We start from the raw sequence: 17,668 nt of genomic DNA, 5'->3' as shown, positions 1-17,668 counted from the left end.
CTACATGTTGGTGTCAGAGGAGCCATGCTGGAATATCTGAAGAGTAAATATGAGCTTAATGGATTTTCTGAACCATGGGTAAAAAAAGGCATAGATGATGGGGTTTAAGCAGGAGTTAAAGAAAAACAAGCATAATACAAGTGTGGCAGATAATGCTCTCACAGGGTTATCTTCTCCTGTAAGAGCAACACAATAATATGGGCACATGCACAGCAGAAACACTAATACTACAAGGCCAAGAGTTTTTGTTGCCTTGACCTGGGATGTTTTAGCTCTAACTGGATGTCTCAGTGTGACGGCTGCAATGTGAGAATGCATGGCTCGAGACTGAGACACGGCTACCATAAACAATCTGATATACAAACCTACAATGATGGTGATTGGAAGAACAAAAGAAAACGCAAGATCTGCAAATCCTGCTATGTAGTTAATGACAAAGGGACACTCGCCAACACAAGAGTTGTACCTCCCTGGCTGTTTTAGGTTGTCCATCAGAATCAGACTCTGAAAAATCAAAGAACAAATCCAGCATAGGAAGATGCAGATTTTTACTCTGCCTTGTGTGATTTTGGTGGAGTAATGCAGAGGGTAACAAATGGCAACATATCGGTCAACAGATATGAGCACCATGGTTCCTATCGATACAGAGGTGATAACATAACATAAATATTCATACACGGTACACATAATATCACCAAATAACCAGCAGCCATCTATGAGCACAATTTGAAAAACCAATAAGAGGCCCACAGAAAAGTCTGAGCTGGCCAATGAGAGAAGGAGGAGGTTGGTTGGAGTGTGAAGCTGCCTGTGGAAGAACACAAACATGCTTTATGTATATATATGTTATAGAACTTATCATTAATTGTAAAAGTTGAATCATAGTAAAATTATTTAATAATTTGGGGTATTTACCTGAAGTGTGAGATAGAGATGATGACCAGCAAGTTGAGAAATGCAATGAGGCCAGAGATGAAGGATAGCACAACGTACATAAGCATAACCTCAAAGTGAGGACGATTCAGCCTCCTGCAGGAAGAGTTAAAGAACTCTGGGAAGCAGAGCTCAGAGTCCTCCATCATGTTTGGCAGAACAAGACAGTAAACTGTGGAAACCTGCAGTTTTTTCATCATCCTGTTACATTATCTCCACCCTCCTCTTCTATCTCCACGCCTCATCAGTTTAATTGACTCCATAGAAATGTTTGAGTTACTTCATTTTTTCTATGTTAGCATCACCAGCTTCTACTCTTAAGTTATCTAGCTTTTTCCATTCTCTTTCTCTCTTCAATGTTTGAATGATATGCAACATGTCCCAAGCAAATGGTCAATTTGATAATCTGTTAGATGCCCAAAAGACAATATGTCATGAGATATGTTACATAAGTGACAAAAGGTAAGATTGTAAAATGTCATGTAATATCTTGAAAAAGCCAGTTCACAAAAATCCATCCCTCCGTCCGTCCATCCGTCTTCTTCCCCTTATCCGGGGTCGGGTGGCGGGGGTAGCAGCTTCAGTAGGGAGGCCCAGACGTCCCTCTCCCCGGCCACTTGGGCCAGCTCCTCAGGAGGAATCCCAAGGCGTTCCCAGCAGAGAGACATAGTCCCTCCAGCGTGTCCTGGGTCTTCCCCTGGGCCTCCTCCCAGTGGGACGTGCCCGGAACACCTCACCAGGGAGGCGTCCAGGAGGCATCCTGACCAGATGCCCGAGCCACCTCAACTGGCTCCTCTGGACGTGGAGGAGCAGCGGCTCTACTCTGAGTCCTCCCCGGATGACTGAGCTCCTCACCCTATCTCTAAGGGAGAGCCCAGACACACTACGGAGAAAACTCATTTCAGCCGCTTGTATCCGGGATCTTCTTCTTTCAGTCACGACCCAAAGCTCGTGACCATTGATGAGGGTAGGAACGTAGATCGACCGGTAAATCGAGAGCTTCGCCTTTTGGCTCAGCTCTCTCTTCACCACAACGGATCGGTACAGCGCCCGCTTCACAGCAGACGCTGCACCAATCCGCCTGTCGATCTCCCGCTCCATCTTCCCCTCATTCCTGAACAAGACCCCAAGATACTTGAACTCCTCCACTAGGGGCAGGACATCCTCCCCAACCCGGAGAAGGCACTCTACCATTTTCCGGTTCAAGACCATGGTCTCGGATTTGGAGGCACTGATTTTCATCCCGGCCGCTTCGCACTCGGCTGTGAACCGCTCCAGTGAGAGCTGTAGATCACGCCCTGATGAAGCCAATAGGACCACGTCATCCGCCAATAGCAGAGACGCAATCCTAAGGCCACCAAAACGGATCCCCTCAACACCTTGGCTGCGCCTAGAAATTCTGTCCATAAAAGTTATGAACAGAATCGGTGACAAAGGGCAGCCTTGGCGGAGTCCAACTCTCACCGGAAACGAGTCCGACTTACTGCCGGCAATGCGGACCAGACTCTAACACCGGTCATACAGAGACCTGACAGCCCTTATTAAAGGGTCCGGTACTCCATACTCCCGGAGTACCCCCCATAGGATCTCCTGGGGGACACGGTCGAAGGCCTTCTCCAGATCCACAAAGCACATGTAGACTGGTTGGGCAAACTCCCATGCCCCCTCAAGAATCCTGCTGAGGGTATAGAGCTGGTCCAGTGTTCCACGGCCAGGACGAAAACCACACTGCTCTTCCTGAATCCGAGATTCGACTATCCGACGGACCCTCCTTTCCAGAACCCCTGAATAGACCTTACCAGGGAGGCTTAAGAGTGTGATTCCTCTGTAGTTGGAACACACCCTCCGGTCCCCCTTTTTAAATAGGGGGACCACCACCCCAGTCTGCCAATCCAGAGGAACTGCCCCCGATGTCCACGCAATGTTGCAGAGCCGTTAACCAACACAGCCCCACAACATCCAGAGCCTTAAGGTACTCAGGGCGAATCTCATCCACCCCCTGGGGCCTTGCCACCGAGGAGCTTTTTAACAACCTCGGCAACCTCAGCACCAGAGATGGGAGAACCCGACCCAGAGTCCTCAGGCTCTGCTTCCTCAATGGAAGACGTGTTGGTGGGATTAAGGAGGTCTTCGAAGTATTCCGCCCACCGACGCACGACGTCCCGAGTCGAGGTCAGCAGCACACCACCCCCACTGTAAACAGTGTTGGTACTGCACTGCTTCCCCCTCCTGAGACACCGGATAGTGGACCAGAATCGCTTCATAGACGTACGGAAGTCTTTCTCCATGGCCTCTCCGAACTCTTCCCACGCCCGAGTTTTTGCCTCGGCGACCAGCCGAGCCGCCTGCCGCTTCGACTGCTGGTACACATCAGCTGCTTCCGGAGTCCCACAGGCCAAAAAAGCCCGATAGGACTCCTTCTTCAGCTCGACAGCTTCCCTCACCGCTGGTGTCCACCAGCGGGTTCGAGGGTTGCCGCCGCGACATGCACCGACAACCTTGCGGCCACAGCTCCAACTAGCCGCCTCAACAATAGAGACGCGGAACACGGTCCATTCAGACTCAATGTCCCCCGCCTCCCTCGGGACGTGTTCAAAGTTCTCTCGGAGGTGGGAGTTAGAGCTCTGCCTCATGGGGGACTCTGCCAGGCGTTCCCAGCAAACCCTCACAGTGCGTTTGGGCCTGCCCGGTCGGACCGGCTTCCTCCCCCGCCATCGGAGCCAACTCACCACCAGGTAGTGGTCAGTGGAGAGCTCCGCCCCTCTCTTCACCCGAGTGTCCAAGACATGCGGCCGCAGATCAGATGAAACGACAACAAAGTCGATCATTGAACTGCGACCTAGGGTGTCCTGGTGCCAAGAGCACATATGGACACCCTTATGCTTGAACATGGTGTTTGTGATGGACAATCCATGACGAGCACAGAAGTCCAACAACAAAACACCACTCGAGTTCAGATCAGGTGGGCCATTCCTCCCAACCACGCCCCTCCAGGTCCCACTGTCATTGCCCACGTGAGCATTGAAGTCCCCCAGCAAAACGAGGGAGTCCCCAGGAGGAGCACTCTCCAGTACCCCTTCCAAGGACTCCAAAAAGGGTGGGTAATCTGAACTGCTGCTTGGCGCATAAGCGCAAACAACAGTCAGAACCCGTCCCCCCACACAACTGCGGAGGGAGGCCACCCTCTTGTTCACCGGGGAAAACCCCAACGTGCAGGCACCGAGATGGGGGGCAACCAGTATGCCAACCCCAGCTCGGCGCCTCTCACCATGGGCAACTCCAGAGTGGAAGAATGTCCAGCCCCTCTCAAGGAGACTGGTTCCGGAGCCAGAGCGGTGCGTCGAGGTGAGTCCGACTATCTCTAGTCGGAACCTCTCAACCTCGCGCACAAGCTCAGGCTCCTTCCCCACCAGAGAGGTGACATTCCACATCCCAAGAGCCAGCTTCTGCAGCCGAGGATCGGAACGCCAAGGTCCCCGCCCTCTACTGCCACCCGTTGCACAATGCACCCGACCCCTTTGGCCCCTCCGACAGGTGGTGAGCCCATTGGAAGGGGGACCCATGTTGCCTCTTCGGGCTGAGCCCGGCCAGGCTCCATGGGCAAAAGCCCGGCCACCAGACGCTCGCCAATGTGCCCCACCTCCAGGCCTGGCTCCAGAGTGGGGCCCCGGTGACCCGCGTCCAGGCGAGGGAACACGAGGTCCAATAATCTTACTAATAAGGGGCATTTTGGGCTGCGCTTTGTCTGGTCCCTCACAGAGGACCTGTCTGCCTTGGGTGACCCTACTAGGGGCTTAAAGCCCCTGACAGCATAGCTCCTAGGATCATTGGGACACTCAAACCCCTCCACTACGGTAAGGTGGCAGCCCAGGGAGGGGAAAAAAAAAATCCATCCCTACAACATAAAATAAAAACATCTAGGGATTAGTTAGAGAAATTGTTCATTATGAGACAGCAAATCTTCCAAGTCTATATAGTAATCTTTTTGGAAGGTTTTCCAGGATGATAATGTAAGTGACTGGTCCAGCAGGTGGTAATAGGACAGTTTTCCAAAAATCTATTACACACATCTTTGATTTCACCTTTTGAAGTCTATTTCTGCAACTTCAGAAAATACAGACTTAACTAACAAGCTCCATATCATATTATCATTGGTAGCGCTGATGGCAAGACAAACACATTTCTTTCCATGTGCTAATTTTTAGATAGTGGAAAACCACGAGTGCAGTTGGTAACATTCACACAGAGAAATGTTCTGGGTTAAAATTTCTGCTTGGTCTTTGTATGTGGAGTGTGTATATTATCTCTCAAATCACACTGAGTAGCCCTGCCATCAACCTATTAAGCTAGGTTGATGGCCCTTTAAGCTAGGTTACACTTGAAGCATTCAACAGAGCATGAGGGGGTGCACGACAACAATGACACAATCACAGCATCAGAGTTCCTCTGGTTTCTTCTGAGGATACGGTTAATATTGGTCTCACTCACAGTATTTACATTTCTAAATACCCCCTGATCTGCAATCACTGCAGCCTGGATTTCACGCAGCCTAATGGCGTTATTAGCCAGAACCATGTTCACAATGGCCGCCTCCTGCTCAGCATTCTCAGTCTACCACCCCCAATCAGTAGCCTTTCAACTCTATAAAGAATACATGAAAGGTGGAAAACATTACATGAAATACTGTATATCACTACAGATATATCTGTATGTACTGTTCCCCTGGATGCAGCCGTGTTTCTATTGAGAACAGGTTGGACTCTTTGTCCAGCCTCTCTAAGATCATGATTTACCACATGATCAATCACAGTTGATCAAATTTCATCTTACTAATAATCATGTTGAATTTTTGTTTTATGAATATACAGACAATCAACCTAAAATGTATATTTCAGTTTTGGAGGACAGATATTTCATTTCATTATCTTTAGTTTTTGTACATTTTGATGCTTCTTGTGTTGTTGATGATTTTGTAATCTAAGTTCTTTATAAATATTGCTTTAGGTAAAGAAGGCAGATAACGTAATATTCTTTCTGCTTCCCTTAAATTAGACCTTTAGAATGTTTGTTTCTATGTTTAATTTTTTGTTTGAACACATGAATGAAATAAAAATCATAAATAAATTAAAAAAATAAAACTTTGTGACAGGTGTTGGTCCATGTGATGAGTCATGTGCACAGTTGGACATTTTCTTTTAGAACTTGGAATGACAGTGTCTTCCTTGTGAAAACAGGACATTTTCCTCGTGAAAACTGTGGTAAATGCATGAGAATGGTGTGTAGAGTTTTGGTAAAAGTGTGTTTTAGAATTACAACCAGAAAGGAGAGCAGGAATTGTGTTTGTAATTCAGCAGAACTGGTTCAAGGGGTTAGTGCCTGAGTTACATGTTGTGGTCATTGTGCCTCAAGTACTAGTTTTTCTGTGGAAACAACTGAGAAACCTTTGTAAGCCCATTGGGTAGTGAATTTCAGGTTCCTTTTCAATATAATGAAACGTTGGCCACTGCACTCTACAGAAGCTTCTGATTTTATAAGATAAAATATAGCTGCAAGGTACACCTTTTAAAAATAATGGTACATTATCTTTTAATTAATCTTTTCACCAAATTGTTTGCCAACATCTCACTATTTGTCATAATTTGGAATTACAACATTGCCATTTTGTATGACTACTTCTCTTGAAGCACAGAGGAAAAATGCAGCATTTTTTCTTTCACTTTTATTTGGCATCTGTTTACCAAAATAAACAATCAGGTTTTCAATTTACTATTACATTTTTTGTATGGTATAGAATCATTGGTTGTTGGAGATGCCTGTGTCCATGAGGAGCTGCTGGGGAAATGAAGCAAAGACAATGGCCAGCCGTTGTATTAAGCACCTTCTTCTACTTCAAGGGCTCTGTTCAAAATGTTCTAACTATAGTCCCTAGGTCCTATTCCTTGACATTTCATGTGGTCAACAGTGAGAACTCTCATAGGCAGGAATGGAGCTACGGACTGCTGTGCTGATTTTGGACAACCTTGAACTCCTCCATAATTATACGTCAGAAAGAAGGGATTATGCTAGTCAAATCCAAGCCTTCTGAAACTAGAAGAAAAGAAAAATTGCATGTTAAACAAATAGAAATGGCTGAAGCTCTTCATCATACAAACCAAAACATATGAAGGTATTTTCACATGTCACATATAGTACATGTGAAGTAATAAAGTCACAGTAACTAGTGCTAGTAATACAATTGACCTTGTGTCAATTGATGTGTCACAAAAGGGATTGTGGCATTCCTAATGACTTCTTTGCACTAGTGAGGGACATTGAGAGCTAATGCTAAAGGAACTATGATAGGAAGCATACAGGTTTTGGAAAACACCAATCATGACGAATGCTGACTTTTGCTTTGGCAAGTCCTTAGCAGTTAGACCTTCTGAGGACGCAGCCTAGTTCTTCCCCCTCCTAATCTTCTGAAGGTTTTTGGCAGTTGTCAAAAAACTTTAAGGTGTGCATTAGCATACTTGTTGGTATGGAGTGTGGTACAAATGTCTTTTCAGTGAGTTTGTGTCATGTTTTTAAGCTGCTGACCCACATGCTAGATAAACTCTGGAAAAAGTTAAACAGTTTATTGAATTCAGAGGTAACTGCACCAGGGCTGGGGAAGACAGGAAGTGACTGGAGAGATTAAACGGAGGTGAGCAGATTGTTTGGTCTCAGAATGAATGAACTTACGAATTATCTGGATTGGCTCACTGTCTGAGGTTATCTGGGTCCAGGCCGTACTGTTGCTAGCTTTGATGGCAATGGAGGGTGGACAGGTTCGTTCACAGTTTTATTCTAAAACAATGGGGCCACTTCTGACACAAACACATGAAGGCAGAGTAAGATTCTTATTTGGTAGAAATAAGAAAACAATGGAAAAAAAGGAAAACAGATAAGTTAAACTTAAAAAGAGGATTACATTTAATGCTGAACATTTTTTCGAGTGTGTGAGGGTTATGACAACAAAGTCTTAACAACATGCATTGTTTTCTTTTTGCACATTAACACACACACACACATTCCAAGTTCAGGACCATAGCCTGGGCTCAGGGGAACAGTTTCATTAGCTACGAAACAAAACAAACATACATGTGGTTAATGGCTCTCTGATGATTTCTTTCGTCCAGAATTTACACCTTCTTGTGTTGGAGCCAGATGTCTGCAAACTACTGTCTCAGTGGAATCTTTCCAATCAGAGGTGTCAGTAAACTGATATAGTGTGCCACAGTAAACACATGATGCCAGTGCCACACATCAGCTCAGGATGTAAACTATGGAAAGAAAAACATGATGAAACCTGTCATGAGTTTAATGAGTCGGAAAGTTAATGACGGCCTGAACTTAGCAGTTTCTTTTCTAATCCGGTGGTAACAATTAGATTTGATGCCAGAATATTTGCTTCTGCTAGAAAGCAAAAAATTAGTTGTTGAGGGAAGTCGGAGTTTACATCCAAATCAACAATAGAATGACTTCATGACCGCACAGTCTGATAGATATGTAGAGCTAAGTCAAGACTTATTGGTGTTAGTATCCTACCCAAGAAGTCTGAAACCTCAAACCATATCAAAAGGTGCTGAAACAAATCGTAAATATAAGGGTGTGGGGTTTTGCAACTTTTTGGTGAAATTGAACGGTCATGGCAGCACAGGAGCAGGCATTGAACCCAGACCCGGCAGCATGGGCGGGCAATGGGGGGCCGTGCCCGCCCTGTGAGCCAGCCGTGCCCGCCCTGGACTGGAAGCTGTCTTTTTTTTAACCTCGGAGTGGCCATCGTTCTATTAGTACTATCTTTGATTTGTCAATCATACAATTCAACCAATCAAATCAATGACTGAAGGCAACATGCTAGCCAATCATAGCTGGAGAGGGGCGGGTCGGTGGGTCAGACTTATCCTTCAGAGACGCCGCGGTGCAGCTGTGGTCACCGTCCGTGTCAGTAGGGCGTGATGGAGATTCGGTCTGATTACCAAATAATTACAAGAAGAAGCAAGCGAGAGCATACTGGAAGCAGCGCTATTAATTTCTGTTTAAAACGTCAGCATGGAAGTCAAAACTGGAGTAAACATTCACGCTAGGAGGGTTAGCTAGGAGGGTTAGCTAGACAGCTAGGAGGGTTAGCTAGACAGCTAGGAGGGTTAGCTAGGACAGCTAGGAGGGTTAGCTAGACAGCTAGGAGGGTTAGCTAGGACAGCTAGGAGGGTTAGCTAGACAGCTAGGAGGGTTAGCTAGACAGCTAGGAGGGTTAGCTAGGACAGCTAGGAGGGTTAGCTAGACAGCTAGGAGGGTTAGCAAGGACAGCTAGGAGGGTTAGCTAGACAGCTAGGAGGGTTAGCTAGGACAGCTAGGAGGGTTAGCTAGACAGCTAGGAGGGTTAGCTAGGACAGCTAGGAGGGTTAGCTAGACAGCTAGGAGGGTTAGCTAGGACAGCTAGGAGGGTTAGCTAGACAGCTAGGAGGGTTAGCTAGACAGCTAGGAGGGTTAGCTAGGACAGCTAGGAGGGTTAGCTAGACAGCTAGGAGGGTTAGCAAGGACAGCTAGGAGGGTTAGCTAGACAGCTAGGAGGGTTAGCTAGGACAGCTAGGAGGGTTAGCTAGACAGCTAGGAGGGTTAGCTAGGACAGCTAGGAGGGTTAGCTAGGACAGCTAGGAGGGTTAGCTAGGATAGCTAGGAGGGTTAGCTAGACAGCTAGGAGCACCAGGAGCAGAACCAAGCAGGAAAACTGCCAACCTGAAGAAACTAGGGTTCCTTGCAGGCAGAAGGAACTGTTGCTTTGTTCTTTTTTTTTTCCAGTGTCCTGTCTAGCAATATGGCAATAGGAATTGATGTCTCAATGCCAGATAAAGCTCGACAGATTTTGCTTTTACAAGTGGAGCGAACAGCTTTCGCCATAGTGCTCCACTTGATTTATGCTTGTAAGTAGCTTTATTGTGATTCCTGCAAGGAGAATTTCAAATTATATGGACATGACAATGGGAGAGTAAAGGAAGAACAAAAAGTGAAAGAGAAAGAAAAGGAAAAAAAGAGTAGAGGTGAAATAAAGAGGAGATAAAGGGAGAGAACGATAAAACCTTCTCCGTCTGCTCCGTCACCTGGAAAGAGACACAAAAAGAACAGCACAACCAACAGACATAAAGCAACAGATACACTCGAATAACACCTAGATGCCATTGCTAAATCATATATATTATTATTTAAGCTGACATGTGTAATGTGATACCTGAGAAAAGAAAGTAAAAAATAAAAAATAAATTATAGGCTTTCTGTATATAAGTGAACACTTAATAACTGGGACCCAGCACCTGTGGGAGATGTGAGAGTGCACTAGTTAGGTGAAAATTATCCAGAAGGAAATGGCTTGATAGTGATTGTGGAGAACCAAAGACCCACCTTCCCCGAGCACAGAGGCAGGCGTCAGGGGACCCGTAACCCCGGACTCCCAAAGGGGTCCTTAAAGCAGGTCGCCCAGGAGGGGCCGACACAGGATATCTGCAACCCCCCCCCCCCCCCCCCCCCAAGGAAGGAGCAGAGACAACCCCGAGGAAATCCCCCAGCCACCGCAATGCCGACGCCCTCAAGAGCCGCGGGGACGAGCCCGTGGGCTCCGCCGGCAGCCAGCCCCGCTGAAGTGGTCCCGGCCATGGGCCCTGAGGGCCAGAGGCCCCAGGGGCGCCCTGCCCCCGCAACGGGGGCCCCGGCCGCCCCCCGGGGGGCCAGGCCCCGCGAAGAGGCCGCCGGGAGTGGTCTTGCTTTGTTCTGATTTTTGTTCTCCTAGCTGCTGTAAATACAGAACCTCTGCTAGTATGAATCTTTACTTCAGTCAGTGTTCAGCCTGACACCAGCGCTCATGTTTATCAGCGTGTAGCTTATGCTGGACTTTTGAGTCCAGACACAGCACTACAGGCTGTTGTATCTCACCGTTACAAACCAGCATAAAACCTGCCAACTTCAAAGAATAAAACAAGCCCAAATCTCAAACTCTCCCATGTTAAAAGCACAGAAATATTAAACACATAAGAATATGCCATTAGCACACAACTGAGCTGAAGCAAAGAAAAAAACTGCACAAAATGTACAATCAGGCAGCCAAATAACACACAAGATCACTTTAACAATCATGATATATCAACTGAAAAAAAAAAGATCAATAGCTTCCCAACATGAGTATTAAATCTTAACTTAATATAAACTTAATTTATCTTACAGAGCTCAATCAAACATTTCTCTTTCACAGCCATTGTAATATTCTGGTTTCTGTTCTGGTTTTATTTTTGAGTCATTTTCCTCTCCTGCTTTAGGTTCTCTGCTTGAGTTTGTGTCCTGTCTGGGTTTTAATTTACTGTTAGTTTATCCTGTTTTGTCATCTGTCTTAGTCTTAGCTTTATTTTCTGTTTTTAGGTTTTTACTTTAGAGTGATTTTGTTTCTCAGTAATTTTGTAGTTTCTGTCCACTTGTCCTGTCAGCTTTTTAGCTTTGATTTCTGGTTTATTTCTTGTTTTGATCCTCTGCACTGATGTCTGGTCTAATTACCCACTCTGCACACCTGCCTTACTTCACCCCTGCTGCAATCATCTCTGACCGGTTTCACCTGCGTCCTCCTCCATATAAACTGTTGAGACCAGACATCAGTGCCAGGTTGTCTTGTTGAGTATGGGTGAGTATCCTTCTGCAAGATTCTGTTTTTGATTTGCTTTTGGATTTTTGACCCCCTTTGTCTCCAGTAACCTGAGCCATCCTGTTCTGTCTGTTCCTGCCCTGCCTGCACAACTGGACAGTTTGTTTTTCTGCCATTTTTGTTACAACAGGTTTTTTTTGGATTTTGTCTCTGTTTTTGATTTCTGTTATTAAAATCCTTTTTAAAGAAACCTCTGCTGGTCTGGCTGAATTCTGGGTCCCCTGCCTCTGATCATTACAGCCATGACATATTTTTAAATTGATCAGTAGAACTCAACACCTCCCGGGGGATTTACACTGACCAATACAATTTCATAGTGGCACTTGAATAACTATTATTGTTTTCTTGTTTTATTTTAACAATCAATATTATTCATCATAACTAGTATTCATTGATGATGTCCGATTCGACTCATTTCAAAAATAAAATGACCAGTAAAATGAGTTTAATGAGATGGCATTTTATTAAAATGGTTTTAGTTTTTTTCCAGACATAGACAACTATTTTGATATATATTTTGTTGGTAATTCTTTCTAAAAGCCCAACAAATGTGAAAATCTTCCCAAATGTTTACAACCTGCCCATAATCTGGTTTTCTTCCAGCTCAATGTGTTCAAAAGATGCATAACTGGGATGAAACCTGCCTAATTTGGAAACATTGACTACACTATTGCTTGTTAGTTTTTTTTTTTTTTAGAATTTGGGATTTTATTGAGTTTCTTTCTCAGCACCACACTTACAAAACAAACATTCAACCATTGATTATTATGCAAAATAAAGCAATACGAGTAACGAATAACAAACATTTTAGAGATCACACCCACTGTTTCTTCCTTGATTTAAGAGTTCTCAAATTTGTAGATCTGATCAATTTTAGAACTGCTCAAATCCTTTATAAAGCAAGAAATAACCTACTTCCTGCGCACATACAAGTGTTTTCTGATAGAGATGGAAGGTATAATTTAAGAGGAAAAATAAATTTTAAAACTAAGTATGTTCGAACAACAAAAAGAAGTTTTAGTTTATCAAGTAGCGGAGTGAAGCTCTGGAACAGCTTGCCTGAAAACATTAAACAATGTAAAAGCATCCAGCAATTCAAAAAAGAATATAAGAAAAGTATTTTTGATGAATACAAAAAAGAGTAATATATATAAAAAGTTGGTATACTGTTTGTTTGTTTTACTGTAAATATTTGTCCTTTACCTCCATGACACATGTAACTGAGGGGTAGGGCTTAATAAGCTTATGCTTCATCCTACTCCTTTTTGAAACATGATGTATGTTTATGAAGTATTAAATGTAAACATTGTTAAATGATATCATGTTCCAAAATAAACAACAACAACAACAACAGCACCATAGGAGTACTCACAGAGCCACTGTTCAGCCTGAAGCATATAAAATGTTTTTTGAAAAAGTGTGCCCCCCTAAAAAAATGGAATGCCCCCCCCCCCCTGTAATTTGTTTCTGCAGCCAGGTCTGATTGAGCCCCGGAGCAATGGAGGCCATACCAGAATCTACAAGACCAGAATCTACCATGACCCAAGCAAACGGAGAGCCAACCACCCTGCTGTGGAGTATGAGCGGTGAGAGAGAGAGCAGTTTAAACACACATATATATATATATATATATATATATATATATATATATAAATAAAACATTGCCACTTTTCAGAGCAGTGTTATGTGGCCCACACACATAGCAGAGATAAGGATTTGCAGTTAAGTCCAAGATTATTCGTACCCTTGGTGAATTTAGGTTTAAAATTTTGTTAATTCAGTTAAGGTCACTGCTGGCAGGTAATTAGAGAGAGATGTTTCAATGGGTGATTAAAACAATGCAAAATGAGTATTATCAGAAATTGACACTCAACAGCTTATATTGGTTATCCCACTAATAATAATAATAATAATAATAATAATAATAATAATAATAATAATTAATAACAATCAATTTTATTTATGTACTTCAAATTTCAAGGAAATCTCAAAGTGCTACAGAGTAGAGGGCTAAAAACAACCCCCCGGAATAGTAGAGAAATTAAAAACAGCATTTTACAAACACCATTAATGATATCACAAATAAAATCATAATAAAGTGTCTAAATGGCTTTTTTAACAAGTCTTTTTTTTAAAGGCCGCCACACTTTGTGGGGCTCTTAGGGTCTCTGGGAGGGCATTCCAGAGCCAATGGGGAAGCTGCCTAGAAGGCCCTGTCTCCCCTAGAGGAGAGTTTGGTCTTGGCTTGGTGGAGGCAGTATGAGGAGGTGATGCAGCGACGGTTCCAAGAAGCAGTGTGTGGGATGAGTAACTGCTTGTGGTAGGCAGGGACTGTTCCATGTATGCACCAGAAAGTGAGGAGACAGAGCTTATATTGAATTCTGTATTGAATGGGCAACCAGTGGAGGGATTTGAGCACAGAGTGATATGGTCATACTTGCACCTCTTTGTCGGGACCCGGGCAACACAGTTCTGAATGTGCTGGAGTTTTGGTTCTGTTCTGTCTCTCTTCGAGGTCGGTCGTGTCTCTCCTCTCCAGCTTTCACCCCCCCCCCCTCTCTCTCCTGCTTCTGCTGCTATGTCTTGTCTTTCTGAGCACTTTCTTCAAATCAACCAAACTCTGAAAAACATGGATCTGGTAAGCTAGTCTCTCAATACTATTGATCAATTTTTTTCGACAGGTAGGCAACGACGGAAACCGTCCGGTCCTGATTGACTCATTTTGTGAGATACACCCTAAATTCCTGGAGGAAAACAGTGTGTCTTTCGACTTTGTCCAGAGACACACTGCAATGCACTCCTCCGGACGAGGAGTGCATTGCAGTTGTCCAACCTGGAGGAAACAAAGGCATGGACTAACTTCTCTGCATCTGGTTGGGGGAGGGAGGGGCAGAGTTTGGCAATGTTTTTGAGGTGGAGGAAGGAGAACTTGCAGAGATGAATGTCAAATGTGAGGTGCGAGTTCAGTCTGTCCAAAGTTTGTGACAGAGGATGACAGGGTAAAATTATGATCAAAAATGGGGATACTGCTAAGGGAGGCCTGTTTGTGTACCTGTAGACCACTGGAGGTGTAAGACCACTCTAGGGCATGGCCAGCTGGTTGTATTTTGCAGAGTTCTGTCGTGTACCATGAATCTGACCAAGAGAATGTAACAGTTCTTGTTTTGATTGGTGCATGGGACTCAAGGATATTGCAAAGGCTGGAACTATAGTGGTCAACAGATCTATTAACTGATGTGAACCATATGACTGGTGAGAAGTCCCGTGTGTCCTGATTAAAGATGGTGTTTAATGCCTTCAAGCTTCTGAAGTGGATTTGGCGTTTAGTTTTAATAAATTGGCCTGCTAAGGGCAGTTCCATAGAGATTACTTTATGGTTAGACACGCCTACATCATACATAGGCTTTCATGCTGGTAATGGGGACAGTGTCTGTTATGACCAAATCCAGGGTGTGGCCTTTTGTGTGTGTGTGAGTACTGTAAGATGCAAGCAGTCAAGAAGTTTGAGGAACTCTGCAGGAGGACGATTACCTGACTCCGCCAGATAGATTTGCTCCGCATATCCATCTGGAAACCTTCCGTTAAAGTAATTTTGGGAAGGGGTGAAAATACTGGTTAGCTGATTGGCCTATGTTGGTGATAGACGGGCCAAATTAACCAATCAGATTCGTCGTCGCTCTGTTACGAGCGACGACGAAAACACAACCACAAGCCAAGCTACTCTTGCTGCTGCAGGTAAAGGCTCGTTAGCTCAGCAAAGAAATACTCTGTAATTCCGATAAAACTTGCTCGATAGCCGCGCTAACGCTAGTTTCACCGGCTGAAGCCGCCATGTTGTTTAGACTAAACTGTCGCGCTCCTCGTTGCGTCACACCTCAACCCGCCTCAAAGCCAACGCTGATTGGACGTTCGTTTGGTGAACGGCTCCAAATTTTCTTTAACGGAGAGTAGCCAGACTGATCTGCGAGTGAAACCTTGAAAGCTCGCGAGATCAGTATGGTCTCACGAGGCTAGGAGGACGATGCATATCAAGATATCCCAGAATGAGTGTATTATGGGATGTGGCATAGAGTGAGGTTAGTACATCGTGTATCTCAGTGATAAGCCTACAGTGTGGTTTTGGAGGGTGGTGCTTCTTTTTTCTGATCTGCATTTGAATATAAGACACTAAAATTTGGTCAGCACTAGCAGTGGGAGGGGGTTACAGTTAGGTCTTTGCAATAAATGACAGCAAGACTTCCACTACAGCCAGTGGACCTGGCCATCTTTATGTGTGTGTATCCTAGGGGGCAGGCTTTGTTTAGTGCTAGACATGGCTCTGGTTTGTGCCAGGTTTCAGTGATTGTCCAGAATATGTTCAGGTGTAAAATTGGTTTTATTTGTGAGTGACTGGGTATTAAAAAAATTATATTTTTATTATTATATCGGACATGGTCTTACATTTAGGAAAAGTGTGGAGAAGGTGAAAATCCACTCCACGTTTTCCATATTTCCAGCCAATGACATGTTGAGTGATACTTCAGATATGACAGCTTTTCATCATGACTTTACACATCCAAAGTTTCACATTCTCTGTCTACATCCACCTGATGTTTTTGTCTGTCAGTTCTTTGTGGCCTTATACCTGTTGACATATATCTGTCACATCCTCAGGCTTAGCTAGAATTTCAACAGATATTATCATTCCATCATTGTTTGAACTGATGACACATAGGAATGTGGCTGATTGATCAGCCCACGTCGTTCTAAACAACACAGAAAACGACTGCAACAAGAGAGCACATCTTCAAAGAAGCTCCAACAGCCTTTCATTAACCTTTTATCACCAACAGGGCCAAACACTGCTGTGTCCATGGCAGCTAACGAATCACAGGTTGACGAAAGCAAAATCCATCACCACAAATCATACCAAATTGTTAAGTCTATGTTACAATATTCAGCAGCCTCTTTCTAAAATTGCTTCACATGTGGACTTTGTTGTTATGCTTTCTAAAAAGTGACAACAGCATGATAGGTTGTAGTCAACTTCCCTCTTTTCTAGCATGTTCCCATGATGGATTGAACAGAAATTTGTAAGATGTTAAAATTTTGGGAAATTATTTTAGAACCTGAACCTGCCTTAAAAATTTCCACAACTTTTTTTCCCTATGTGTGCTGTTATTTGACCTTCATGTTCAACTATGTTGCATTTCTTATCATTAAATGAAATTCCAATAAAGTGCATTGAAATCTAATGTTGTGGTGTGGAGTAACAAGAAACAATATCAGGTGTATTAAAAAGTTTTAAGTTTTCAGTTATTGCGTAATTATTAGGCAAGTGTGAACTCATAGAATCCCTTTGATGTTAATTTTCCAACTTCTAGCTGTGTTACCTGACCCCCCACTGGATTTAAAAAAAGATCCAAATTAATCGGCAAAAGATTTGACAAGTGTCAGAAATGCAGGTAGCAGTAATCCATTGCCCTCCAGTGCTGTCCTAATCCAAAACTGGTCCCTACCTGGAATGCCCAGGAATTCATTGATCGTTATTCTCTCTTCAACAGATGGAAATAAATAAATAAGATGGAAAAAAAACACTTTTCCTTCGGGTGCTTAATAATTCTACACATCAATACACACAGATATTCTTCCAAGGAAGCCTAAAGCTCCTGTTTAGTTTCTTAACTATTCAGGTCTGATGTTAACATTTTGGATTGACTAAGAAATCCGCAGTTGTTCAGAAATAAAATGAATTCCCACAAAGACTACATGCCTAATGTCTAAAGGAGGCTGCAGGAAGTGGACTGGCTTGTGTGTAGCCCATGTCTGAAATGGACATATGGAAAATTGAGTGTTGTGTGGTTCTGTACATGTCAGCATTCACAGTAATCTTCTGCACAGTTATCTCTGAACAAGGAATAGACCGTTTTATTTTTATTTTTCAAATACCCATTTCCTTCCAGTTCCCCCTGACTGTAACATTTAATAACGTTCTATTATGGTTCTAATGGCGATGTGGAGGAGAAATGATTGGTGTTTACTTCTGTTTTATGT

General features: G+C 43.9%; 1 protein-coding gene across 1 annotated transcript; it reads right to left on the bottom strand.

Moving 5' to 3' along the window:
• On the bottom strand, positions 1 to 1,210 carry LOC118561613 (trace amine-associated receptor 4-like). The gene is made up of 2 exons (XM_036133848.1): positions 916 to 1,210; positions 1 to 808 (listed from the first exon to the last, which is right to left on the bottom strand). Exons 1-2 carry the CDS (start codon positions 1,131 to 1,133, stop codon positions 1 to 3), a joined length of 1,026 nt encoding a protein of 341 aa, XP_035989741.1. The 5' UTR covers positions 1,134 to 1,210.
• Between the last annotated feature and the right edge of the window lie 16,458 nt (positions 1,211 to 17,668).

The sequence above is a fragment of the Fundulus heteroclitus genome, unplaced genomic scaffold, assembly GCF_011125445.2.
Source record: "Fundulus heteroclitus isolate FHET01 unplaced genomic scaffold, MU-UCD_Fhet_4.1 scaffold_68, whole genome shotgun sequence".
NCBI lineage: Eukaryota > Metazoa > Chordata > Actinopteri > Cyprinodontiformes > Fundulidae > Fundulus > Fundulus heteroclitus.
The sequence above is the reverse complement of the archived record's forward strand: the minus strand, read 5'-3'. Positions and strand labels throughout refer to the sequence as shown.